Raw genomic sequence first — 26382 nt, 5'->3', positions numbered from 1 at the left:
CCACACTCAGGACCACAGGGTGCTGGAGGCTGTTCTAAGGACTCCGTGCATCGTAGGTTTGAGGCCAGCCTTAGCAACTTAGTGGGACCCTGTTTTAAAAGTATTACTGGCCGGGCGTGGTGGCGCACGCTTGTAATCCCCGCGCTTGGGAGGCGGAGACAGGAGGATCGCGCAGGTTCGAAGCCAGCCATGCACGCTAGCTTAGGAGACCCTGTTTCCAAATAAAAATGTAAATAATAGGTCTGGGAGTGTAGCTTGGAGGTAGAAGGGCTTCCAGGAACCCCAGTACCACCAAAAAAAAAAAAAAAAAAAAGTATTACTGAACTCTGTCCCTTGAACCGCTGAGTATCTGGGGACGGGGCTCCCATTCTCGGCACACTCAGGTCTGAGGAGCTGCTGCCATTGGCGTCTAGCTGGGACAGTGTGACCTTCGGGTGTGGTCATTATTTCTGTATATTTGTGGAACTTGGGCATACAGCCCCATTAGAACCAAACGGGCTGAAGCAAGAAAGCTGAAAGTCGCCCAAATTAAGGGGCAGCCTGGGCCCCCGTTGGTGAATGTGGACACCAAGGCCAAGCAGAGCTGTGAAGGGGGTCAGGGAAGGCAGCAGCCCGGCCCCTTCCCTGCAGGTGCAGTCGGTCCGCAGCGCGTCCCCTCCCCTGGGTGTGTGCGCACAGCCCAGCATCTGCGCATTCCCTCCCTCCTGCCTGAGCCCTGAGCAGAGCAGCGAACATAAGCCGGGCGTGGTGGCGCACGCTTGTAGTCCCAGCATTCTGGAGGCTGAGACAGGAGGCTCGTGGTTCGCGCACAACCTCAGCTATTTAGTGAGGCTCTTTACAACCCAGTGAGACCCTGTTTCAAAAATAAAGAACAAAAAATAGGGCTGGGGTGTAGCTTGGAGGTCATCCACAGACCCACCAAAAAAAAAAGTAGTGGTTCCATTTCGTCCGTCCAGGTGCTGTGGGACCTCTTAGTGTGGTATAACTTTGATGACTGGGAAGCCAAGAGGAGGAGGAGTCAGTGACAACTTTAAAGTTGAAAATTGCCAGGCGTGGTGGCGCACGCTTGTAATCCCCGCGCTTGGGAGGCTGAGACAGGAGGATCGCACGGGTTCGAAGCCGGCCTCAGCTACTTAGTGAGGCTCTCAGCAACTCAGTGAGACCCTGTTTCCAAATAAAATATAAAATAGGTCTGGGAGTGTAGCCCGGAGGTAGAAAAGCCCCTGGGTTCCACCCCCAGTACCACATACAATAAAATAAATAAGTAAATGAGCTCCTGGGAGCGTGGCGTGTGGTTGACAGAAGTTGGTCCCCGCTGGGGGAGAAGGAGAAGGTGGTCCTAAATGACCGCAAGTTCAGAAGCAGCGAGATTCTCACTACAAAACCATCTACGGGATGACTGTTCATTTGCTTGGCCCAATGGTGTTATTGTGGTTGCGTTAAAGTCTCTGGACGAAGCCATAGGGTGCCTGGGATCCGCTTTAAAACACTCCGAGCAAGCCAGCAGTTGGTGGGGAAAGATGGCCGGCCCGGAGCATGGCACCCGCCTTCCTCTCTCCGTGCCTCTGTTTTCTAGAAATGACTGATCAACCCAAAGCCGGGCAGACCCAGACTTCCGATCGATCGAATCTTTTTCCAAACGCCCCACCCAGGGACACTTCGGCTTCCTGCGGAGCTGCCTCTGTTCAGGCCTGGACGGCCGCCTCTGCAGGCCGCCTCTGCAACGCCACCTAGGCCCAGCCAGTTCTCTCCCCTCTGCTCTGTCTCCCTCATTAAAACCAGAGCCAGACTCTGCAGCCCAGCGGTGATGTGCGGTCAGCCATGCAAACCCGGGGTCTGCCCGAGGGCAGAGCCCAGGCCGCCCCCGCCCCAGCAGCCAGCTGCCCGCCATTCTTAAGTCATCAGAGGTGAGGGAGCCGGCCCGGCTAGCGGCTTAACGAGCACCAGTGGATTTGAGCACTGGATCCTGCTGGCGGAGACCATGAAAACAGCCAGCTTAGAGTCAAAATCAGCGGGGAAATGTGGAAAGGATATAGTTCCACAGTTTGCCAGTTTCATTATAAATGGATGGGATCCAGTCTTTTGGAGAGCAGCCTGAAAATACATAATGTGCTTTCAAGCAATTTATATTCCTCTATTTGATAATTATACCTTTGAGACACTATTCTAAGCCTCCTCCCAACACAGCGTAACACAGATCCACGTCCACAGCTGAGGCACTGGTTCCCAGCCCGCCCCCTTCGTCCTCCGGGCTTCCCAGGCCACGGGGAGGTTTCTCGCTTAGAACACAGCAGGATTGCCTGCTTCAGACCCTCCTGGACCCGAGCACCTCTCCACCCCGCTTGTGCTGGTCTGGCCTTCAGCCTCTCTGCCGGGACTCCGCTCCCGTTCAGCACAGCAGCCATGTGGCTTCCTCCAGAATAGAAGACATAGCCATCCAGTTCTTTCTGCTCAAAGCCCTCCAGTGTTTTCTCTCCACTTGGAGGAAAAGCAGTCGATCTCAGAGGAGCCGCAGAGGCCAACACGGTGTAGCCTCGGTGTCAGACCTCCTCTCTTGTTTTTCCCTTAGCCCAGCCAGCAGCATCACAGGCCCTGGATCCTGCCTCAGGGCCTTTGCACCAGCTGGCCCCACTGTCTGAAAGCCCTGGGCTGGGGGTGTAGTCGGAGGTAGAGTGCCCCTGGGTTCCATCCCTAGTACTGCAAAAACAAAGGAAAGAAAGGAAGGAAGAAAGAAAGATGCAAAGGATGGGGTATAGGTCAGAGGCTGAATGCCCCTGGATTTAGTCCCCAGCATGCGCACACACACACACGAATAGACAAACGTAAAACAAAAACAACAAAACAAAACGGTGTCATTCAGGGGAGATAGATGGTAAAGTCCTTTCAAAGCAAGGGAATTCAGCTGGGCGGCCAGCAGCTCCTGGGGGCTGGGACAGGAGAATGGCAGGTTTAATAAAGCCAGCCTCGGCAGCTTAGCGAGATCTCGGCAACCTAGCAAGACTGTTTCAAATAAAAAATAAAATTGGGCTGGGGATGTAGCTCAGATATAGAATGCTCCCAGGTTCAATCCTAGCACTGCAGAAAGGAGAGAGAGAGAGAGAGAGAGAGAGAGAGAGAGAGGATTCAAGCCATGTCCCCGGCGGTGGGCCCGTGGTCCATGGGGACGGCGGCCAGCTGGCTTTATGTCGACTTGGTAGCCGGGTCTCCACAGTTAATTAAGTAGCGGTCCGCAGTTACTTTTGACCTTGTTTCTGTTCACATTTAAGCTCCTGGCCCTGGTGGGGTAGAAAACAGTGTTATCAGTGAGAACAAAAGGTGTAAACCTTCTGCTCCAAAGTTCTGTTCGATTAACTCTAAGGATGAGTTGAATGTCACCAGGGTCTAGCTACGAGAACTTAGCTTGAAAAAGAAACCACAAGGCTTGCTTACTCATTGGTGCCATCGAGGCGGTGAAGGACACCTCCTGATGGCAGCGGGGCGCTAGGGGACCCGTGGCAGTGTCATCCCCACGAGCGGCAGTGCCCTGTCGGCAGCGCCCGCGGCCCTTGGTAAGTGGGTGCAGCGTGGCATCTCGCTACTGAGGACGGGGTTCCCCGCGGCTCTCCTGATAGCCGGCCACTGAGCATATTGTTAGTGTGTGTCTAGCTCTCTGTGTATTTTGTGCACCTTTGACTATATTTCCTTATTCCGTCTTCGCTCTGTCCTGAATTACTGACACGGGTTTATCTTTTCTCCCCTTTAGAAAGTTTTGAGGTGACCGTCACCAAAGAAGGTGATCAGGGGCTCTTTTGTCTCCCTCTTATAATATTAACCCACTAACTCTGTTTATAAAATTGGGAATCAGCCCTTAAACAGAAGCAACTGTCAGGCCCTCTGGCCCATATATTCTCCTACCATGTTGCTGTTTTAAAATGGATGGGAATTGTATGTAACCAGACCCTTGGTTAGAAATATCTGGAAATCAGACATCCATTTGAACTCCATGGATAGAACCACACATTTTTTTTGTTGTCGTCGCTGGCTCGTTGAATCGAACTGCATAACAATTTCCTATTCGTTGGAATTGTACAAGAGTTCAGTCTTATTTTTACGTGAAATAATGTTTTGTGAAGTTTCCTACGTGCATCAAAACATTTCTGCTTGTTCTCCTGTGGGCAAGAATGGAAACGTGGATTTTTAAAACTCTTCACGTAGCTGTAGTTAAGTTCCCCGGGCGAGGGTCTTTTTCTAGGCTCGACAGGCTAAAGCTCACGTGAAGGGAGTCCTAGCAGCCCCCTCCCCACGGTGGCAACTGGATGACCGCTGTTGAAATGGATGCCTGAAAAGTTGGTATTTCTACCTTTCTCATGTGCCAGTTGATTCCCTAATTTTAGCCAGGCTCATTACACAGGAAGACTTGATTCTTGGGATATTTTGGTTTTTTTCTTGACAGAATTTCTGTAATTATGGTGCTGGTCCTATATCTCAGGCTCCTTCCTCTCTCGACACTTAACTGTGCGTTTTATCCTCTCTCTGGTCCAAATCCAAAGAGCTGCCGGGCCGCCTGGCGCTCGGCCCGGCCGTTTGCTCCCGAGACGCCCTGACCCTCGAGCCGCCCTAAGTGCTCCTGTGGAATGCCTGCCTGTGTCCTCTCTCTTTTGTATTCCTGCATGAATGGATGCAAAGTAAACCAGCTGCTTGGAGAGCCAGACTCTGCTTCTCTTTACTAAAGCCCCAGAACTCACCCGTGTCCGAGCACAGTGCCCGCTTTGTCCACGGACCCCGCGACCCCCTGGCTGCCGGACTGTTCTTGAGGGGACTCTCTGGGGGAGGGCAGCGCTGGGCGGACAGCGTGGGGCTGAAGTTCTTACCCGTTCTGCCTTGACTCCCCAGGTGAGATTTGTGGCTTTAAAATTCATGGACAGAATGTCCCCTTCGACACAGTAGTGGTGGACAAGTCCACCGGGGAGGGACTGATTCGCTCAAAAGAGAAGCTGGACTGCGAGCTGCAGAAAGACTACACGTTCACCATCCAGGCCCACGACTGCGGCAAGGGCCCCGACGGCGCCGGCGCCAAGAAGTCTCACAAGTAAGCAGGCGGGCAGAGTGGGACAGCCTGCCCCGGGGGGTGTGTGCGCGCGTGAAACACGTGGCTGTTGCCCCCTGAGCTGAGACGACCAAGGCAAAGAGTCCCCGAGGGTCCGCAGTTGGGTGCCTAGGGTCTCTGTGTCTACTCTTGTAGGCAGCTCCTGGCAAGAGCCCTGCTCATAGCAGGCTCGGCAAAAAGCGAATGAGTGACTTTCTCTCACCAAATAAGGAAACCAAGGCTCCCAAGTGACATAAGCGTGCGTGGGGGTTTTAGTTTTCTTTTTTTGTGCTGGTCCTAGAGCTTGAACCCAGGGGCTTCTACCTCCGAGCCGCCCCCTCCAGGCCTATTTTAATTTTTTATTTCTATTTTTATTATTATTTTTTTTGGTGGTACTGGGGTTCCTGGAAGCCCTTCTACCTCCGGGCTACACTCCCAGACCTATTTTATATTTTTATTTAGAAACAGGGTCTCTTAAGCCAGCACGACTGGCTTCGAACCTGCGCGATCCTCCTGTCTCCGCCTCCCGAGCGCGGGGATGACAAGCGTGCGCCACCACGCCCGGCTAATTTTTTATTTCAAAACATGGTCTCACCGAGTTGCTGAGGGACCTTACTGGGTTGCTGAGGCTGGCCTCCCGCCTGGGATCCTCCTGTCCCCGCCTGAAGTACTTGGATTTAACTTCTGTGCCCGGCTAAAATGCCTTCTTTATAATTAGCAAACAGATGTCTGATATGGTGTATCTCCTGTCTTCATGTCTTGTCCCAGATCGTTGATGAAAATCTCATGTCTCTTATTTTTTAATTTATTATTATTATTATTATTATTATTATTATTATTTGCAGTACTGGGGACTGAGCCTAGGGGCATTCTACCTCCAAGCTACACCCCCAGCCAAATTTTTTGTTTTTTATTTTGAAACAGGGTCTCACTAAGTTGCAGAGGGCCTCACTAAGTAGCTGAGGCTGTCCGCAAATGTGATCCTCCTCTCTCAGCCTCCCAAGTACTGGGATTACAAGTGTGCGCCACCACGCCCGGCTCAAGTCTCTTGTTTTATATTACTGATTTTTTTTTTTAAATCAGCTGTCTTATTTTTAGGACATGAGAGAATCGATTCAACCCTATTTTAACTTTCTGTCTTCTCCATGCTAATTTAAAAATAATGAAGTGTGTTGTCACGTGTGGTGGCGCACGCCTGTAATCCCAGACTTGGGAGGCTGAGACTGGAGGATCGCGTAGGTTCAAAGCCAGCCTCAGCTACTGAGTGAGGCTGTCTGCAACTTAGTGAGACCCTGTTTCCAAATAAAAAGTATAAAATAGGTCTGAGTTCCATCCCCAGCACCACATGCACACGCACACACACACGCGCGCACGCACACACACACACACAGAGTGTGGTTTATTTTGTCTTCATCATGAATTTTATGAATCAAGGTACCACAAAAAGGATATTTAAAAGTAGGGCAGAATTGGTGCTGAGGTACCCAGAAGGCTGAGGCAGGAATACCACAAGTTCGAGGCCAGCCTGGGTAACATAACAAGACCCTGTCTCAAAAAATATAGAGCTGGCCGGGCATGGTGGCGCATGCTTGTAATCCCTGCGCTTGGGAAGCGGAGACAGGATCGCGCAGGTTCAAAGCCAGCCCCACTGGCTTAAGACACCCTGTTTCCAAATAAAACATAAAATAGGTCTGGGATTGAAGGGTTCCATCCCTAGTACGTCCAAAAGAGAGAGAGAGAGAGAGAGAGAGAGAGAGAGAGAGAGAGAGAGAGAGAGAGAGAGAGAGAGAGCGCGCGCTAGCGAGCGAGCTGGGCGTGGTGGCACATGCTTGCAGTCCCAGCGTTTGGGAGGCTGAGACGGGAGGATCGCGGTTCATGGCCAGCCTCAGCTACTCAGTGAGGCCCCTTGCAACTCAGTGAGACCCTGTTTCAAAATAAAGAATAAAAAATAGGGCCGAGGGTGTAGCTCTGAGGTGGAATGCCCCTGGGCTCCAACCTCACTACTGCAAAAAACACACACAAAAGCCACAGAACACAGAACACAGCCCCAGCGCAGCCGTCCGCCTCCTTTTGTCCAGAGCCGCTGTGCACATCCAGGTGAACGACGTGAACGAGTTCGCGCCGGTGTTCAGGGAGAAGTCCTACAAGGCCACGGCCACCGAGGGCAGGCAGCACGACCGCATCCTGCGGGTGGAGGCCGTGGACGCCGACTGCTCCCCCCAGTTCAGCCAGATCTGCAGCTACGAGATCGTCACCCCCGACGTGCCCTTCACCGTGGACAAAGATGGTGAGCGTGGGCCGGGACCTGGCCGTCAGCTGCCGGCTCTCGCCTCCCCCCTCCCCCTCCCCCCCCTCTCACCTCCCTCCCTCCCTTCCTTCCTTCCTCCGTCTTCCAGGGCCTTGTGAGTGCTGGGCTATATCCCCGGGTCCTTCTGCTTATCTGAAGACAGGGTTTCTATCTTGCTACCTTTGCCAGGCCCTCTTTTTTTTTTTTTTTTTGGTGGTACTGGGGTTCCTGGAAGCCCTTCTACCTCCGGGCTACACTCCCAGACCTATTTTTACATTTTTATTTGGAAACAGGGTCTCCTAAGCCAGCGCGCGGCCATCCTCCTGTCTCCGCCTCCCCAGCGCGGGGATTACAAGCGTGCGCCACCGCTTCTGGCGCCAGGCCCTCTTTTATCTTTGGTGGTTAAAGTAAACATTTTGGCCAGCAGTACTTAATGTAGCTTGACCATGTATTTGAGGTATTTTGTTTTCCAATTCTCTTGTACACAAACTGCTGAATGTCAAGGTGAACCGAAGGCCTGGGGGTGGAACCCGGGGGCATTCGACCTCCGAGCTACACCCCCAGCCCTATTTTTATTTTTGGAAACAGGGTCTCACGGAGTTGCAGAGGGCCTCACTAAGTAGCTGAGGCTGTCCTCGAACCGCGATCCTCCCGTCTCAGCCTCCCAGATGCCGGGATGACAAGCGTGCGCCACCACGCGCGGCTTCCCCCATTTCTGGGTCCGGGGTGGACTCCTGCGGTCCGTGCTCGGGAGGACGGTCACCGACAGGTCTCCGCCCCGAGCCCACTCCCCAGCCATCCCTCCAAGCGCGGCTCTATTGCACCGTGGGGGCGGCAGGTGAGGGTGGTTCTCACTGCTGCTTTTCCTCCCCTGCCAGGTTACATAAAAAGCACAGAGAAGCTGAACTCTGCGAAGGAGCGCCAGTACAAGCTGACCGTCACCGCCTACGACTGCGGGAATAAGAGGGCCGCGGAGGACGTGCTGGTGAAGATCAGCGTGGAGCCCGCCTGCACGCCCGGGTGGCAAGGTGAGCGGCCGCGCCCTCTGCCCCCCGTGCGCGCCTAGAGCCAAGGCGTCTAACTCCTGAGCTCTCTCCTTCCCCGCGGGCCCGCCAGGCTGGAGCAGTCGGATCGAGTACGAGCCGGGCACGGGGCCTTTGGCCGTCTTCCCCAGCATCCGCCTGGAGACGTGTGACGCGCCGGTGGCCTCCGTGCAGGCCACCGTGGAGCTGGAGACCAGCCACATCGGCAAAGGCTGCGACCGAGACACCTACTCGGAGAAGTCCCTGCACCAGCTCTGTGGTAAGGAGGCTCTGCCGGCCCCTGCCGGAACCTGTGTGTTGGGTGCCGGGTGGTTAGCGGAGCAGACCCGCATCGCATGTGTCTTTGGCGGCCTTAGTGGCTAAGTTTCATCCTGGGGCAGCTTCAGGGATAAAAGGCCCTGAAGTCCACATAAAACCCTAATACAGTGTGTGTGTGTGTGTGTGTGTACACTTTTTTTTTTTTTTTTTGCAGTACTGGAGATGAAACCCAGGGGCATTCGACCTCCAAGCTATACTCCCTGCCCTATTTTTGATTCTTTATTTTGAAACAGGGTCTAAGTTGCAGAGGGCCTCGCTAAGTAGCTGAGGCTGGCTGTGAACCATGATCCTCCAGTCTCAGCCTCCTTAGTGCTGGGATTACAAGTGTGCGCCACCACGCCCGGCTTGTGCACATTTGAAGAACCACTGATTTGAAGATAGCAACATACATTGAGAACCAGGGTGATACAGAAACCAGAAGCTGGGTTCTGACGATGGTTTCCCTGGAGGCCCTGCTACCTGGGAGGCTGACGAGGCAGGCGTGTCCCTGGAGCCCAGGAATCCGCTGCCAGCCTGGGCCACAGAGAGACTCGTTCCCAAAACAACAAAATAAGTAGGGCGAGTTTTATGTGAAGTGAGATGTTTATTTAAGGACCGATGGGAAAGTTACAGGCAACACATTAGCTTTTGGCTAACACGAAGCAGGAAATGGGGCCCAAGCGTGGTGTCCCGTCTCCAACCTAGAGTCCCAGCTGACTTTTGGGGAGTGAACCCCAGGGCAGGGTCTGCATTTCTGCCCCCAGTTGTGGATATCTGGGGGCTGGCTCACTGAGGGGGAGGTGAGGCCTTTCTCTAGGAGGTGGGAGGGACGACTGATAAAAACCCACCGACTTCGCTGTCTTCTCCATAGCTGCTCATGTCTTTTGTGTTTCAGAAGCTCTTGGAAACAGCTTTGCAGGGAGCATTTTCCTAAAGGGATCTATCTTTCCACCAGCCTGAAAACCACTATTAGCCAACTGACTTTCTTTTGCTTCTCCTAATGGGAATTGGAACAGGGGGCTGGGGGGGAACTAGACCCAAGCTACACTCCTAGATCTCGTTATTTTATTTTATATTATAAAACTGGGTCTTGCTAAGTTATTGCTAAATTGCTGAGGCTGGCTTTGAACCTCCAATCCTCCTGTGTCAGCCTTCCAAGTACTGAAATTACAGCTACACCCCCTCACACCTGGCAGGCAACTGTTTTGTTTTTGCGATGCTGGGGATGGAACCCAGGGGCATCCTACCTCCGATCTATACCCTCAGCCCTACTTTTCATTCTTTATTTGAAAACAGGATCTCACTGAGTTTTAAAGGGCCTCACTAAGTAGCTGAGGCTGGCCACAAACTACTATCCTCCTGTCTCAGCCTCCCGAATGCTGAGATTACGAGCATGTGCCACCATGCCCGGCTCTGTTTTTTATATATAATGGTTGAAAGTTGTTAAACTGGGCTGGGCATGGTGGTGCACGCTTGTAATCCCAGTACCTGGAAGGCTGAGACAGGATTGCAGGTTTGCAGCCAGCCTCAGCTACTTAGTAAAACCCTGTGCAAATTAGTGAGACCCTGTTTCAAAATAAAGAATAAAAAATAGGGCTAGGGGTATAGCTTGGAGGTAGAATGCCCCTCAGTTCAATCCCCAGACCTGCAATAACTAATAACTATAAAAAAGAAAAGGCTGCAGGTGTACTTCAGAGGTGAAATGCCCTGATTTCAATCTCTAGTATCAAAAATAAAATAGTAAAAAATACTTGTCAACTAGATGTAACTGTAAAAATAAAGGAAGCCAGGTTTAGTGGTGTACACCAGTAATCCCATACTTGGGAGGCTGAGACAGGAGGATCTCAAATTCACAGTCAGCCTTAGCCTTAGCAACTTAGTAAAACACTGTTTCTGAATAAAAATAAAATATATGTGTAGCTTGAAGAGGCTAGGAACATGCCCCCCACACACACACTGGGGGAGGAACCTAGGGGTGCCCCTCCACTGAACTATCCCCCCCCCTTTTTGTTGTGTACTGGGTGTTGAACCCAGAGGCATTCAACCTCCACGCTATACTTGAAACCCTATTTTATTTTTATTGTAAACAGGGTCTCACTGGGTTGCTTGAGAGTCTCCCTACTTGTTGAAGCTGTCTTTGCATCTGTACTCCCCCGTCTCAGCCTCCCAAGTACGAGGATTGCAGACGTGTGCCACCAAGCCCAGTTTTTTTTTTTTTAAGCAGGGCCTGGCTAAGTTGCTCAGGCTAGCCGTAAACCTACAGTCCTCCTGCCTAGCCCTCCTCAGTAGCTCGGATTGTAGGTGCCGCTGCGAATTGGTGCAACACGCAGAGTTGGATTTAAATTCTGGCCCGTGATCTGCTTCTAGCCGGCTACTTCCACATGTGTTACAACTTAACCTTCCCAGCAGGCCCGAGTGCAGGTGGTATTGACCCTGTTTTATAGAGGAGCGCATTACTTTGAAACGGAAGGAGATTAAGCAGCTCGCCCGGCAACGTATGTTAGGAAGCGGCAGAGCTCGGGCGTAGACTGAGGTCTTACGTTACTCAAAAGAGCAGGATGGTCCAGCCGAGTCATGGCGCTCCTAAGATTGAAGAAGTCAACGACCAGGCAGCTGAGGGAGCTGGGAAATCTTTTTCAGGGAGCAAATTTATTTATTTATTTATTTATTTATTTATTTTTGGTGGTACTGGGGTTCCTGGAAGCCCTTCTACCTCCAGGCTACACTCCCAGACCTATTTTATATATATATATATATATATATATATATATATATATATATTTTTTTTTTTTTTTTAATTTGGAAGCAGGGTCTCTTAAGCCAGCGCGGCTGGCTTCGAACCTGTGCGATACTCCTGTCTCCGCCTCCCAAGCGCAGGGATTACAAGCGTGCGCCACCACGCCCGGCCTCAGGGAGCAAATTTTTTTTTTTTTTTTTGTGGTCCTGGGGGTGGAACCCAGAGGCTTTTCTACCTCCGGGCTATACTCCCAGACCTATTTTATATTTTATGTGGAAACAGGGTCTCACTAAGAGCCTCACTAAGTAGCTGAGGCTGGCTTCGAACTTGTGAGATCCTCCTGTCTCAGCCTCCCAAGCGCGGGGATGACAAGCGTGCGCCACCACGCCCAGCTGAGGGAGCAAATTTAAAAGAAAACTTGGAGCCTAGGTTGCCGAGACTGGCTTCGATCCAGTGATCCTCCTGTCTCAAGTACTGGCATCACAGCATGCACCTCCGTGCCCGGCTCTATTTTTGCCTTTAAAACCCCTTATTTTTGAGGAAAGGTAAAGTACAGCCAGCTCGTCATCTAGCTATGAAATGCGGACGGTCAGGCAGAGTGGGTTCAGGTGGAGGCCCGGGGTCTTCCCGGGACTGACATGCGCCTGGCTCTGGTTTCAGGGGCGGCTGCCGGCACGGCCGAGCTGCTCCCCTCCCCCAGCAGCTCCTTGAACTGGACGGCCGGCCTCCCCACCGACAACGGCCACGACAGCGACCAGGTGTTCGAGTTCAACGGCACTCAGGCGGTGCGGGTCCCGGAGGGCGTGGTCTCCATCAACCCCAAGGAGCCCTTCACCATCTCCGTGTGGATGCGCCACGGGCCTTTCGGCAGGAAGAAGGAGACGATTCTTTGCAGTTCAGACAAAACAGGTCGGTTATGGTTCTGTAAGTGAATTTCCTCAGTGGCCAGGGGGGCAGTGTCCCCATGCGGGCCCCCACCCCTTCCGCAGAGCCTCCTGGGAAGCGAGCGGGTCTGTGTGCAGTGTTCTCTGGTTTGTGCTGGGGGCTCTTTGTCCCCCAGAGAGACGGCATCAACACTCAGAAATGTCTTCACTCTGCTCAGTGGATTCCAGCAGTCGTCCTGGGCCCAGATGACCATCAGCCAAACCCAAGCGTATTTGTTCCTGAGTCTGCCTTGGCCCAGCTGAGGGTTCATTTACGCAGATAAAGTTGTGTCTTCGAAATCCAATAAAGAAAAGCTCTTATTCTCCCTGGGGCCTCGAGCTGACAATTTACCCCAGACGCTGTCTTTTCAGATATGAACCGCCACCATTACTCCCTGTATGTCCATGGGTGCAGGCTCATCTTCCTCCTCCGTCAGAATCCTTCAGAGGAAAAGAAATACAAGCCTGCAGAATTCCACTGGAAGCTGAATCAGGTGAGCACCGCGAACGCGGCCCGGGCGCGGTCTTCTAAGAGAAATCAGCTAGGCAAGGGGCCTGGCACGAGCCTGCGGTGTGTGGTCGGTGCCTCCTCGTGGCAAGAAAAGGAAGAAGTGTAAAAATAGGGCTGGGGGTGTAGCTTAGAAGTGAATGCCCATGGGGTCCATCTCCAGTGCCACCAAAAGAAAAGAAAAAAAGAAAAGCAAAGGCCTGTTGGCATCAGCTGAGGGGACCTGAGCAGCTCCGGGTTTGGGGCCCTGCGCTGTGATGGGTAGGAATCGTGCCACCGGATTGGAGACAGTGACAGTGAGACCCCATCCGACACTAGAGGTGACTGGGTCATCCTGTTCCTTTTGGTGAGGTGTGTTTGCAAAATACATTGTTGCTAGATTTTTGTTTTTTTATTTTTTTATTTTTTGGTGGTACTGGGGGTGGAACCCAGAGGCTTTCTACCTCTGGGCTATACTCCCAGACCTATTTTTGGAAACAGGGTCTCACTAAGTTGCTGAGAGCCTCATTAAGTAGCTGAGGCTGGCTTCGAACCTGCGCGATCCTCCTGTCTCAGCCTCCCAAGCGCAGGGATTACAAGCGTGCGCCACCACGCCCGGCTTGTTGCTAGATTTTAAAAAACTCTTTCCTTAAGCAGAGCTTGGTGTTACACACCTACAATCCAAGTACTTGGAAGGCTGAGACAGGAAGATCTCAGATTCAAAGACAACCTCAGCAATGTAGTGAGACCTATTTCAATATAAAAAATAAGGTCTAGGGGTGTGTAGCCTGGAGTTAAAACACCCCTGGGTTCAATATCAGGACCAAAAACAAAACAAACCAACTAACTTTTTTTTTTTTTTTTGAGTCTGGGGATGGAACCCAGGGGCATTCGACCTCTGAGCTACACCACCTGCCTATTTTTTATTCTTTATTTTGAAACAGGGTCTCATTGAGTTGCAGAGGGCCTCACTAAGTAGCTGAGGCTGTCCGCGAACCGCCATCCTCCTGTTTCAGCCTCCCTAATGCTGGGATTACAAGCGTGCGCCACCACGCCCGGCTACCTTTTTTTGTGTGTGTGGTACTGGGGATGGAACCCAGCGTCATTCTACCTCCAAGGGACACCTCCAGCCCTGTTTTTTATTCTTTATTTTGAAACAGGGTCTCACTGAGTTGCAGAGGGCCGCACTAAGTAGCCGAGGCTGTCCGCGAACCGCGATCCTCCTGTCTCAGCCTCCCGAGTGCTGGGATGACCAGCGTGCGCCACCGCGCCCGGCTGTTTCCTGTTAGACTGACGGCGCTCGGGTCCGGCGGTGCTGCGTCTCGTGCCTCCGGATGGGAGGCTGACGTTTCCTGCTTGCTTGCCCTCGGTAGGTCTGCGATGAGGAGTGGCACCACTTTGTCCTCAACGTGGAGCTCCCCAGCGTAACCCTCTACGTGGACGGCGTCGCGCACGAGCCCTTCTCGGTGACCGAGGACTACCCGCTGCACCCATCCAAGCTAGACACCCAGCTCGTGGTCGGGGCTTGCTGGCAAGGTAACCGCCGTTGTGCCCCTCCGCCGTCTCAGGAACTAAATGACGCCTCTGTACTGTACTGGTGGAAACAGGCTCTTCTCATTATTTTCCCTTCACCCTCTTTTCCTGTGCGTAGCCTTTTGGGGCCATTGTTGATGATCCTCCTCGGTGTGGTCCATCTGTGGGTGCTCAGTACAGGTGCTAGGGGCCAGAGCGCTCCGTGACCTCTCAGGGCCGTGCGCGGAGGGAGAGTGTAATAGAGGAACTCGCTTATAAATTCATCTGCCCAGGCCGGGCGTGGGGGCGCACGCTTGGAATCCCAGCATTTGAGAGGCTGAGTCAGGAGGATCGCGGTTCGCGGACAGCCTCAGCTACTTAGTGAGGCCCTCCGCAACTTAGACCCTGTTTCAAAATGAAAAATAAAAGAACCGGGCATGGTGGTGCGTGCTTGTTATCCCAGTTCTTGGGAGGCTGAGACAGGAGGATCGCGCAGGTTCGAAGCCAGCCTCAGCTACTGAGTGAGGCTCTCAGCAACTTAGTGAGACCCTGTTTCAATATAAAAAATAAGAAGGTCTAGGGGTGTGTAGCCTGGAGTTACAACACTGCTGGGTTCAATCCTAGGACCAAAAACAAAACAAAAAAAAAACATTTAAAGTATAAAAATAGGTCTGGGAGTATAGCCCAGAGCTAGCAAAGACCCTGGGTTCCACCCTCAGTACCACACACACAAAAATAAAGGAAGGAAGGAAGAATAAAAAATAGGGCAAGGGGTATAGCTCACAGGTCGAATGCCCCTGGATTCCATCTCCAGACCCACAAAAAAAATAAATAAACAAATAAATAAATCCATCTGCTCCCTGACACTTACGAGAACGAGGAAGCAGCAGACAGCAGTGAGGCCCAGGGCCCGGAAGTGTCTAGACCTGTGGGACCCCGCCGGGTGCGCGGCGAGCCAGGGGGACCTCGGCAAGGGCTCAGCCAGTTTGGCGGGGGTTCCGCGTGAGTTCCCAGCAGACTAGAGTGGGGTTGTGATCATCGCCCCTAGCCACAGCACGACTCCTCGTGCTTACCAAGTGGCAGGCTCCTCCTTAGGGTCTTGTATTATAGCCACGAAACGGAGACTCAGAGAAGTCGAGAGCCTAGATCACCAGGGAGACTAATCCTGGAGCCAAGATCAGAACCCAGAAAGCCAGCGCTCCAGGGCCAGGCTGAACCGCCAGCCCCAGGCTCGCCTCCCGTGACGCAGAGCCTCCTGCTGGCCTTGAGAAGCTGTGCACCCCTTCATCTCTAGCATTCGACGCGCTGGTTCCCTGTGAAACCGAGAGGCAGTTAAACTGGAGTAGTGGCCAGGGAGCTGCGCTGCAGAATCGTTCTGTGAGCTACACACTGGCTCCGTGAACTCTGTGATTTTTTTTTTTTTTTTTTTGAAAAGTTGCGGAGGGCCTCAGTAGCTAAGGCTGTCCATGAACCACGGCCCTCCGGTCTCAGCCTCCCGAATGCTGGGATTACAAGTGTGCACCACCACGCCCGGCTGAACTCTGTCATTTCAAAGTAGTAGCGGGCTTTGAGCCAGTGCTCTGGCATCTGCAACGCCGTGGCGCAGTGTGTGTTTGCAGACGCGGCGGCCAGCTTTCCTGGCGCAGGCCCAGGCCTCACACTAGCCCCGCTGCAGGCTTCTCGGCCGACTCGCGACCAGGGCTGCGGGGCGGCCACAAGAGGGAGGCATTGCCATGCATCGAGGCCCAGACCGTGACAATGCTGGACTTGGCCACAGGGCGGTGGCCAGTGAGGGCCCGGGACCCACTGTGGATTATGTTTCTCTGAGTGACTTCACCTCGTAGCCTCCTTTTCTGGTCGGAGAAAGCACTTAAAAATGTCTTCTTAAAGCCGAGCGTGGTGGCGCACACTTGTAATCCCAGTACTTGGGAGGCTGAGACAGGAGTGTCACACAAGTTCAAAGACAGCCTCATCTACTTAGTGATGCCTTGTTTCCGAATAAAGTATAAAAATAGGTCTAGGGGTGTAGCCCGGAGGTACAAAAGCCCCTGGGTTTCACCCCCGGTACCACAAAAAAAGAAAAAAAAGGCCAGGCGTGGCGGCGCGTGATTGTAATTCCTGCGCTTGGGAGGCGGAGACAGGAGGATCACGCAGGTTCGAAGCCAGCGTCGCTGGCTTAAGTAAAAGACCCTGTTTCCAAATAAAAATATAAAAATTAGGTGTCTGGGAGTGTAGCCCAGAGGTAGAAGGGTTTCCAGGAACCCCAGTACTACCAAAAAAAAAAAAGTAACTTCTTAGCCAGGCATGGTGGTGCACACCTGTAATCCTAGTACTTGGGTGGCTGAGACAGGAGGATCACAGGTTCAAGACCAGCCTTAGCAATTTATTGAGACTCTGAACAACATAACAAAAAGAGAGAGAGACAGAGAGAGAGAGCGCGCGAGAGAGAGCTGGGTGTGGTGGCACACCCTTGTAATCCCAATACTTGGGAGCCTGAAACAGGAGGATTGAAGGTTCAGGGACAGCCTCAGCTACTTAATGAAGTCCTACGCAAGTTAGTGAGACCTTGTTTCAAAATAAAGAATAAAAAATAGGGCTGGAAGTGTCGCTTGGAGGTAGAATGCCCCTGGGTTCCATCCCTAGTACTGCAGAAAAAAAAGGGAGTGTGTGTGGTGTGGTGGCTCATGCCTATAATCCCAGTACTGGGGAAGCTGAGATAGGAGGATGGCAGGGTCAAAGACAGCCTCAGCAACTTAGTGAGACTCTGTTTCAAGCAAAAAAATAAAATAGGGCTGGGGTTATAGCTCAGAGGTAGAATAGCCCTGGGTTCAATCCCTAGTACTGCAAACAAACAAAAAATAGGGCTGGAGTGTAGCTCAGAGGTAGAACGCCCCTGGGCTCCATCCCCAATTCCACACACACACACAAAAGTATCTTCTTTTCTCTGTCGCTTTAAAGCCCAGGCAGCTGCAGACTTGTTCTGAACTTCCAGACAGACAGGCTTTTGTGTGTGCGTGAGCCAGGCGCTGGACCTGCGCGTGCTCTCCCGTTGCCTCTGAACCAGCGTATCCGCGCTGGAGAGGGGCGCTGCCGGCCCGGCTTGTGTGTGTTGGGCGCAGGCTGCGGTCAGAGCGGGACGTCCTTGGAAAGCTCTGGCCGGGGCCCAGGTCGAGGGGCCAGAGTCCAGCACACCTGCCTCTATGCGTCTTATTTTGGGTCTGATTTGTCTTCTGGCAAGGAGGACATGAGAAGATGGAATCCAAGAAGACACGAAAGGCGCCAGGGCGGATGCCCCCTGGGAAGCGGGGTCCAGCGCGCACCGGCCGGGCCGCGGGGGCTTCTGGGGCTTTGTACCGGGCGGCCTGAGGCGCGCTGGGCCGGCCGCACACCCTAACCTCCCGGTCTCTCTGTTGTCTCCGTCTTGCTTCCCGCAGAGTATCCAGGCGTGGACGGTGACAATGAGACCGAGCCCGTGACGGTGGCCGCGGCAGGTTGCTGGATCTCTCTTTTCCCTACAGCTCACTTTGTTTCATTTTAAAGCTGAGACATTGACTCATTCCACATGTCGCATGACGCGCACGGGGCGCCTCTGGGCCGGCCGGTTTCTCTGCATCGTGACTCCCCCCACCGCAGCCAGGCTGGGGGTCCCGGCTCCCCGGGCGGGGGGCGCCTCGTGGTGCTTCAGGCAGGGAGGGGCTCACCCTAGGTGTTCTGTCCTGATGGAGAGTAAACTTGAAGCAGGCGTTTCGTAGAAGTCTCCACCCCAGCAGTGCCCTCCCCAGAGCGAGGCGCGTGGCCGGCGGCCTAGCTCTCCTCCGTTGTCAGGTTAAGGCAGGTCTAGCCTGGCTCCCCGGTCATCTGCCTGAGGGGTTTCGTTTTCCTCGACCCACCTCCCTTTCCCAGTCCTTCAGGAGTAGGAGACAGGAACGAAGGGGCTCAACAAAGCAGTGTCACCCAGAAAGGCCCCTGGGACGCAGCGCCGGGCGGCCCGGAGCGCCCTGCTCGTGCCATGGCCGTGCGGCTTCGTCTTAGCGGTCTCCATCACTGGGTGCGCTGGCGCACAACCGTAAGCCCAGTACTTGGGAGGCTGAGACAGCAGGATCGCTAGTTCCAGGCGCGACAGTTAGCAACTTAGCAAGGCCCCGTGTCAAAATAAAAAATAAAAGCCGGGCGTGGTGGCGCACGCTTGTAATCCCAGCATGCGGGAGGCTGAGACTGGAGGATCGCGGTTCACGGACAGCCTCAGCTACTTAGTGAGGCCCTCTGCAACTTAGTGAAACCTGTTTCAAAATAAGAATAAGAAAATAGGCAGGGGTTGTAGCTTCAGAGGTCAATGCCCCTGGGTTCCATCCCCAGACCCGTAAATAAATAAATAAATAAATAAATAAATAAATAATAAAGAGGGCCAGGAGTAAAGTTTGGAGAGAGAATGCCCCTGGGCTCAACCCGTAGTAACAGCAACAGCAAAAAGAGTGTGTCCCCTGCGCTAGGGAAGGCAGCCCCCAGCGTGCTCCCCGGCAGGACGCGGGGCCGAGGGGGCGGGCGTCACTGCGCGGCGAGGCGAGGCCCCGGGAGCGGGTGGCTGTGTGGGACTCTGGTGGGACCGCTCGGCTTCCCGGCTGCGGGTGAGGGACCCCTGCTCCTTCCCTCCGAGCACATATGCATGATCATAAATGGTTTAATTTCTTCATGGCGCTTCCATTTAGACCGCAAGGCTAACAGGGTTTGGTCTGAACTAACCTGCATGTCCATCCATCCATCTGGCTGCCACTCCGGTAACCCCGCGTTGACAGGTCAGCGGGAGGTCGGGCCACAGCCTGACTGCTTCTCCCCTGTCCCCAAGGTGGCGACCTGCACATGGCCCAGTTTTTCCGAGGTAACCTGGCTGGCCTAACGGTTCGTTCTGGGAGACTCACAGATAAGAAGGCGATTGACTGTCTGTACACCTGCAAGGAGGGGCTAGACCCGCAGGCCCCGGAAGACGGCGGCAGAGGCGTGCAGGTAACCTGGCTGGCCGCCTGCGCGCTCCTGGGCCCTGGAGCACAGATCGGGGAGAGCAGACACCAGAGGGGGATGACGTTTGCGCCCGAGATGTTGCCTTCGTGTGAAGGAGGGCCATTGGCTGGAATCACACGAGCTTCCCTTTTCCACGTCCTCTGCGGAGCCCCCACAGCTCCAGCTCTCACAGCAGAGCCCCCCACCCCCTGTGTGATTTCAGATCCGGGCAGGCCCCAGCCAGGCGGTGCTGACCTTGGAGGGAGATGATGTCGGGGAGCTGGACAAGGCCATGCAGCGCGTCTCCTACCTGAACTCACGCCAGTTCCCCACGCCTGGCATCCGCAGACTCCAACTCACCACCACCGTCAAGTAGGTCCTTATTTTTCTTAGCGGTGCACTTGTGTGGGGCCTGGGGTGTAGCTCATTGGTAGTGTGCTTGCCTAGCACGCGTGCCGCCCAGGGGTCCTTCCCTGGCACTGCCCCAAAACAAACCCGCTTTCACCCACTGACCCAGTGAGAAGAAATTTAGGTTTCTAAATTCCTTTCTATTATTTACTTATTTTTTATTTTTTGGTGGTACTGGGGTTCCTGGAAACCCTTCTCTGGGCTTCACTCCCAGACCTATTTTATTTGGAAACAGGGTCTCTTAAGCCAGCGCGGCTGGCATCGAACCAGCGCGATCCTCCTGTCTCCGCCTCCCAAGCACGGGGATTACAAGCGTGCCCACCACGCCCGGCCTAAATTTCTTTCTAAATGCACACCCAGTGTGCATTTAGGTTTCTAGGGCATGCCGTCCTCCCTCCTGTGAGCACGGTGCACCATCGCTGGCTCCCCACAGTGGGCGCGAGACACTCGACGAGGTCCCGGTCACGGCGGGCGGTGGTTCCTGGGGCCCGCTGTCTCCCGACCCTCCAGGCTGTGTGGAATCCTGGGAGTCCCAGGGCAGCTTTCCGAGCCCTGCCTCTGCCTCCCGTTTCTTGCTGGCAGGTGTTTTAACGAGGCCGCCTGTATCGAGGTCCCCCCCGTCGAAGGCGGCGTGATGGTCTTGCAGCCAGAAGAGCCCAAGATCAGCCTGAGCGGCATCCACCATTTCGCCCGGGCGGCAGCTGAGTTTGAGAGCTCGGAAGGGGTTTTCCTCTTCCCTGAGCTCCGCATCATCAGCACCATCACCAGAGAGGTGGAGCCCGAGGGCGACGGGGCCGAGGACCCCACAGGTAAGGGCGGCTCGCCGGCGGCCCCTCAGCACGGGGCTCCTTTTCTCTGGGGGTTTTGGGAGGTTTTCCTGTTTTAGCACTGTGGGTGGGTCGGCTTCTGGAGCCTGACTTGCAGCTGGGGTCTTCGAGGTCTTTGGAAACCAGCTTGGGGGTCATTTCCTCCTTCTCTGGCTGACATCAGCTCTGAGGTTGAGCTTGAGGGTCAGCCCGGGTGGGGGGACAGTATCCTCACCGTCCTCGCTCAGGACGCAGAGCAGCCCTAGTTATGGAGTTCACACCGGGCGCACCCAGGGCCGGCACACGCTGAGCCCAGCCACGCCAGCGCTCGGGGGCGGCTTTCCTGCCTCCGTCGCTGCTCCTCCTCGAGCCTGAGCCTCTGCCTGGGGCCGTGCCCACCCTGGTTGGGCCCCACGGCCTCTGACACGGCTGGGCTGTTCTGCAGTTCAAGAGTCCCTGGTGTCCGAGGAGATCGTGCATGACCTAGACAGCTGCGAGGTCGCGGTGGAGGGTGAGGAGCTGAACGCGGAGCAGGAGAGCCTGGAGGTGGACGAGGCCCGCCTGCAGCAGAAGGGCATCGAAGTGAGCCGCTCCGACCTGGGCGTGGTCCTCACAGGTGAAGCCGCGGCCTGCCTCCTGCGGACTCGGGCTGGCGGGTGGCTGCAGGCTGACCCTCTGCACGGAGGCCACCGTGATAGCTTGCACAGGGTGGGGCGGGGCCGCGGCAGCATCGCAAGCCCTGGGGGAGGTGCCCCTGGGCCCTGCCTTTTACCCTGGCGGGGAAGCCGCAGGTGTGGGGCCCGCTGGCTCCGCAGGCTGGGTGCCTGGCTCTGGCCCCACCGCAGGCCCTCGGCTGAGCCACCTGACGCCTGCCTCACCTCTGACCCGCAGGTGTGGACACCATGGCCAGCTATGAGGAGGCCTTGCACCTCCTGCGCTATCGGAACTGGCACACCAGGTCCCTGCTTGACCGGAGGTTTAAGCTCACCTGCTCCGAGCTCAATGGCCGCTACCTCAGCAACGAGTTTAAGGTGGAGGTGAGTACCGGCTTCCACCGCAGCGGCCCAGTGGTGCTGACCTGGCCCGTGACTCTCGGCCCTAACGTTTGCAAGCGCCAAGTTTTCCTTTCTTTTCTCGTTCTTTGTTTTTTTTCTTTCTTTTTTGGTGGTTCTGGGGATGGAACCCAGGGGCATTCAACCTCCAAGCTACACCCCTGTTCTATTTTTTATTCTTTATTTTGAAACAGGGTCTCACTGATTTGCAAAGGGCCTAAGTAGCTGAGGCTGTCCGTGAACCACAATCCTCTGGTCTCAGCCTCCCGAATAAGCGTGCGCCGCCATGCCCAGCTTCCTTTTTTTTTTTAAATAGGGTCTCACTAAGTTGCTGACCACCCAAGTTGCTGGCTGTGAACCTGCGATCCTCCTGACTCAGCCTCCCAAGGACTGGGATTACAGACGCACGCCGCCATGCCCAGCTTAAGTGCTTTTCGCTTGCTCGTGGTGACACCCGTCCAGGCTCATCCCGGGGTGGCAGCCTTTCCAGCCTGGCTCTGCCGCAGGCTTGCAGTGACCAGTTGTGCTGGAGGTGGCCGAGCGCACCAGCTGCTCCTCTTTCGCCGGCTCGGAAGCCCAGGTCGCAGCCTAAGGGTCCTTGGAGGGAGCTGGCAGAGAGCACGGGACAGGGAAGGCCGCAGCGGGAGGAACAGGGTTATTCCTTGAGGTTTAGCGTGTGAGAGAGACATGAGGATACCTCTCTAGAAAGAACAGCGTGCAGAGCCAGTTGTATGGCACACGCCTCTGTCCAGTTGTCAGGAGGCTGAAAGAGGAGGAGTGCAGGGTCGAGGCCATCCTCAGCCACTTAGTGAGGCCCTCAGCAATTTAGCAAGACCCTGTTTCAAAATAAAAAGGGCTGGGTGTATAGCTCGGAGGTGGAACTCCCCTGGATTTAATCTCCAGTACCAAAAATAAAAGAGAGAAAGAAACAGCCCCTGGGAATCCAGCGTGTCTTGTAGCTGTGCCAGGCCCCTGCTCTGGTTGATGCTGGCCCTGGGCTGATGCAGGGCCCGGCACCGGCAGGCCGACGCCGCGGCTGCCGAGCTTACTCTCAGGCTGGAGCAGCCGCGGCCTAGGCTCGTGGGCTGGAGGAAAGGGCCCTGCGGTTCTTAGCAGTCGCCATGTCCGCCGTGACCTCAGGCAGCGGGAGGCTCGGCTCACACTGCTCATGAGCATTTTATTTGTGCAAAGAGCAGCTGGTTAGAGGGGATGTAGATGCTTATGATTTGTGCTGCCTCCCCCAGGGCCGGGCTTTGGGTAAAGGAGGAAAATGGCCGACACCAAGCGCTTCCCAGGGGACCCGGGCAGAGGATTAGTGGTCTGTGTTCTCTTGGTGGTGAGCAGATTTTTTTCACAAAATGCACTAGCAGTAAAGTTTAGAAAAGTACTGTGTTTCTTGGACACTGGATGGTGTTAACATTGTCCTGGCAGTTTTTAAGCATGTACTCCTGATTTTGTTTTCTGGCTGTGACAGTAGCACTGTTTTTTTTCTTTGTTTGTTTGTTTTTTGTGTTTTTAGTACTAGGGGTTGAGGTAAAACCCAGGGGCATTCTACCTCTGAGCTAGCCTACCCCAGCCCTGGTTTTGTTTTTTTTTTTTTTTTTTTGGTGGTACGGGGGTGGAACCTAGAGGCTTTCTACATCCGGGCTATAATCCCAGACCCATTTTATATTTTATTTGGAAACAGGGTCTTACTAAGTTGCTGAGAGCCTCACTAAGTAGCTGAGGCTGGCTTCGAACCTGTGCGATCCTCTTGTCTCAGCCTCCCAAGCACGGGGATTACAAGCGTGCGCCACCACGCCTGGCTCCCAGCCCTAATTTTTATTCTTAATTTTGAAACAGGGTCTCACTAAGTTGTGGAGGCCTAAGTAGCCAAGGCTGGCCGCGAACCCGCGATCCTCCTGTCCCAGCCTCCCAAGCACTGGGATGCCAGGCGTGCGCCCCACGCCCGGCTAGTAGCACTGTTTGCGTCCAGCACTGTCCAGAGATCTCCCGGAGCGGCCCTTCTCCTGCCACCCTTGGACACACCCTTGGCCTCCCAGTGGTGGTCCTCTTCCTCTCTCTTCCCTTGGCTCCTCTGTCTTCCGTTACAGGTAAACGTGATCCACACAGCCGACCCCGTGGAGCACGCTAACCACATGGCCGCCCAGCCACAGTTCGTCCACCCCGAGCACCACTCCTTCGTGGACCTGTCGGGCCACAACCTGGCCAGTCCTCAGCCCTTCGCAGGTAGGAGGGGCGGGAGCACGGGCTGAGGCCCGGGGCGCCCTGCTCGAGCCGGCTCAGCGCAGTGGGAGCAGAGCGCCCCGCCCTCCTCGGGCCCCGCCAGCCCTGACCCGCGCCCCTCCGCACGCAGTGGTCCCCAGCACTGCCACCGTGGTCATCGTGGTGTGCGTCAGCTTCCTGGTGTTCATGATCGTCCTGGGCGTGTTCCGGATCCGGGCCGCGCACCAGCGGAGCCTGCGGGACCAGGACACGGGGAAGGAGAACGAGATGGACTGGGACGACTCTGCCTTGACCATCACCGTGAACCCCATGGAGGTGGGTCCCCGCCTGTCACTAACCATGGGGCTCCGGGCCTCGATTTCCCATGGTTGACGAGGCTCGCAAGGCCGGGCCGAAGGTCGCACCGGCCAGTAAGCGTAGAGACGGGCTCAGCCCTCTCCTGCTTCACCCCCGGAGACCCTTGTCTGCTTCGGGGGTGCGCACCACCTGGCCGGGCTCCTGGGAGGGCACACTGGTGATGGGCCCCAGGGATACATGCTGCCTGCCTTTGCCAGACCTACGAGGACCAGCACAGCAGCGAGGGGGAGGAGGAGGAGGAGGAAGAGGAGGAGAGTGAGGACGGAGAGGAGGAGGAGGACATCACCAGCGCAGAGTCCGAGAGCAGCGAGGAGGAGGAGGGCGGCCCCGGGGACGGCCAGAACGCCACGCGGCAGCAGCAGCTAGAGTGGGACGACTCCACGCTCAGCTACTGACCGCCCTCAGCGCCCACCCCGGACTGCTGCCCGCCCGGGCCGTGTACAGTCAGTCATTCCGGCCAGCAGGTCTGCAGCCCTCCCCGCGCCTCGCCCTCCGTGCTTGGTGATAGGACCCCAGGCTCCCGTCCCCGCCGGCTCGCGCTCCAGCTGCGCCAGTGGCCGCCCCTCCTCCTGGCCACGCTAGCATGGGCCGCCCGCCGGCAGGCCGCCCGGCATCTCCAGAGACGCCGCAGCGACTGGACTCCGACGAAGGGTAAAATCGCTCACTCCAACCCGTAATCTCTTTGTTTTTAAAGTTTTTATTTTTTTCCAAATTAGTGCATGTATAAAATGGCAGAATGGGGGTTAATATGTAGATGATCAACTGACTTTTTAATATTTTGTAAATAAATTGGGATTCTCTGTGTAATTTGTGCTAGTGTAGACCAAGACTGGAACAGCAAGTTCAGAACACGGGGTGCGGGGCCTGCCCCCCCCAACCTCCCTCTCTCACGAAGTCAGGAGAGAGGCCCAGGAGCTGGCCCTGGCTCCCTGGGCAGCCAGGGTGGGCCCCGTGGGGTGCTGCTCAGGGGACCAGATCAGGGCCCTCTGGAAATAGCCAGCTCTTCTTCAGGACTGTACCCGTTTCTAGTTGGTGTTGGGTGGGCGTGGGGTCCTGGCCTCTTTTATACACGCTTCCCGTGACCCGCAGCTCCCTGTTCAGCCTCGTAGTTTATGCTTGATCAATGTGCGTTTGCTGCTGGTAAAGTCTGTACGGCGCATGGGATAGTGACTGGGCAAGCCACGGGAGCCCTTGGCAGCAGAAGCGGCCGCCTGCGGAGTGGCGCTCGAGGGAGGGAAGGGCTGTGCCGAGGCCCCGAGGCAGGGTGCCGTGTCCCAAGATGGCTGCGCTCTCCTCTGGCCTCCCCGGAGCCCTGGGTGCCCCACGTCCCACCAGCACCGGCCCGCACTTGGCTTCCATCGGCTTCTCCCTGGACTTCACAGCGGGGCTGTCTCGTGGCCGCTCTCCACCCCCCCCCACCCCGAGCTGCTGTGTAGACGGGTAGTTGCTGCCACAGAGGGCCGCGTCCTCACCGTCTGTCGCCGCCCCTTTCAGATGTGTATATAGATGCTAGGTCGGAAAGTGTATACACTACAATAAAGCTCTGGTCTAACTCCAGCCGGAGGGGGTCTGTGTTCTGTCCGTCCTTCCTCGAGCCCTTCCTCCCCGCGTTTCGGAGCCGAGAACATAAGAACACACTGAGGCTTTTATTTTTTCCACCTGCCTTTACCGTCAAGGTTGCCGTTTCAGCCCACATCAGTGATACTGAACTCGCCCTTCCCCGTACACAAACATGAAATGACTTAAAAAAATAGAAAATATTCTCGCCAGGCCCACAGACCAGATGCCCAAACCAGAGGCTGCCGAGGGCGTGCGGCCTCTGCGGCGATAAATAACGACACACATACGCACACGTGGCTTTTCCAATCACAGAGCGGGAGGGGCCGCGAGTGTCAGCACTTGGTTGGGAAGAAGAATGTGGCTGCCGGCTCCCGCAGACGAGGCAGCACGCTGCGGCAGCCTCCGCGCTGCTTGCCCCTGCCAGTCCGCAGAGGCTGCCACCCACTCTCCCTTGTCAGCGTGCCCTGGGCTGCGGAGGGGGCATGGCTGCTGGCCCTGCGGCGTCGCAGGAGACTCCCAAGAGGGCTACGGTGGGCCCCATGTCCCCGTCAGCTGCTAGTCTATCATGCGTGCTAAGCATGCACTCTACTGCTGAGCTCTGTCCCTGCCCACTTTTAAAAGCCAGAG

General features: G+C 55.2%; 1 protein-coding gene across 1 annotated transcript in view; it reads left to right on the top strand.

Annotated features, from left to right (window-relative positions):
* CLSTN1 (calsyntenin 1) overlaps nucleotides 1-24590 on the top strand; it is a gene marked incomplete at both ends in the record, with an annotated part of 54511 nt that extends 29921 nt beyond the window's left edge. Inside the window, 17 exons of the mRNA XM_080691275.1 lie at nucleotides 3743-3772; nucleotides 4873-5068; nucleotides 7144-7352; nucleotides 8231-8380; nucleotides 8469-8654; nucleotides 12090-12338; nucleotides 12725-12846; nucleotides 14213-14375; nucleotides 17786-17842; nucleotides 19195-19352; nucleotides 19570-19718; nucleotides 20337-20563; nucleotides 21006-21176; nucleotides 21452-21597; nucleotides 23706-23841; nucleotides 23969-24153; nucleotides 24393-24590. Of these exons, the coding sequence (XP_080547401.1) occupies nucleotides 3743-3772; nucleotides 4873-5068; nucleotides 7144-7352; nucleotides 8231-8380; nucleotides 8469-8654; nucleotides 12090-12338; nucleotides 12725-12846; nucleotides 14213-14375; nucleotides 17786-17842; nucleotides 19195-19352; nucleotides 19570-19718; nucleotides 20337-20563; nucleotides 21006-21176; nucleotides 21452-21597; nucleotides 23706-23841; nucleotides 23969-24153; nucleotides 24393-24590 (2732 nt within the window). The remainder of the gene's footprint in view (nucleotides 1-3742; nucleotides 3773-4872; nucleotides 5069-7143; nucleotides 7353-8230; nucleotides 8381-8468; nucleotides 8655-12089; nucleotides 12339-12724; nucleotides 12847-14212; nucleotides 14376-17785; nucleotides 17843-19194; nucleotides 19353-19569; nucleotides 19719-20336; nucleotides 20564-21005; nucleotides 21177-21451; nucleotides 21598-23705; nucleotides 23842-23968; nucleotides 24154-24392) is intronic.
* Between the last annotated feature and the right edge of the window lie 1792 nt (nucleotides 24591-26382).

The sequence above is a fragment of the Muscardinus avellanarius genome (genome assembly GCF_963383645.1).
Source record: "Muscardinus avellanarius genome assembly, chromosome: 3".
NCBI lineage: Eukaryota > Metazoa > Chordata > Mammalia > Rodentia > Gliridae > Muscardinus > Muscardinus avellanarius.
The sequence above is the reverse complement of the archived record's forward strand: the minus strand, read 5'-3'. Positions and strand labels throughout refer to the sequence as shown.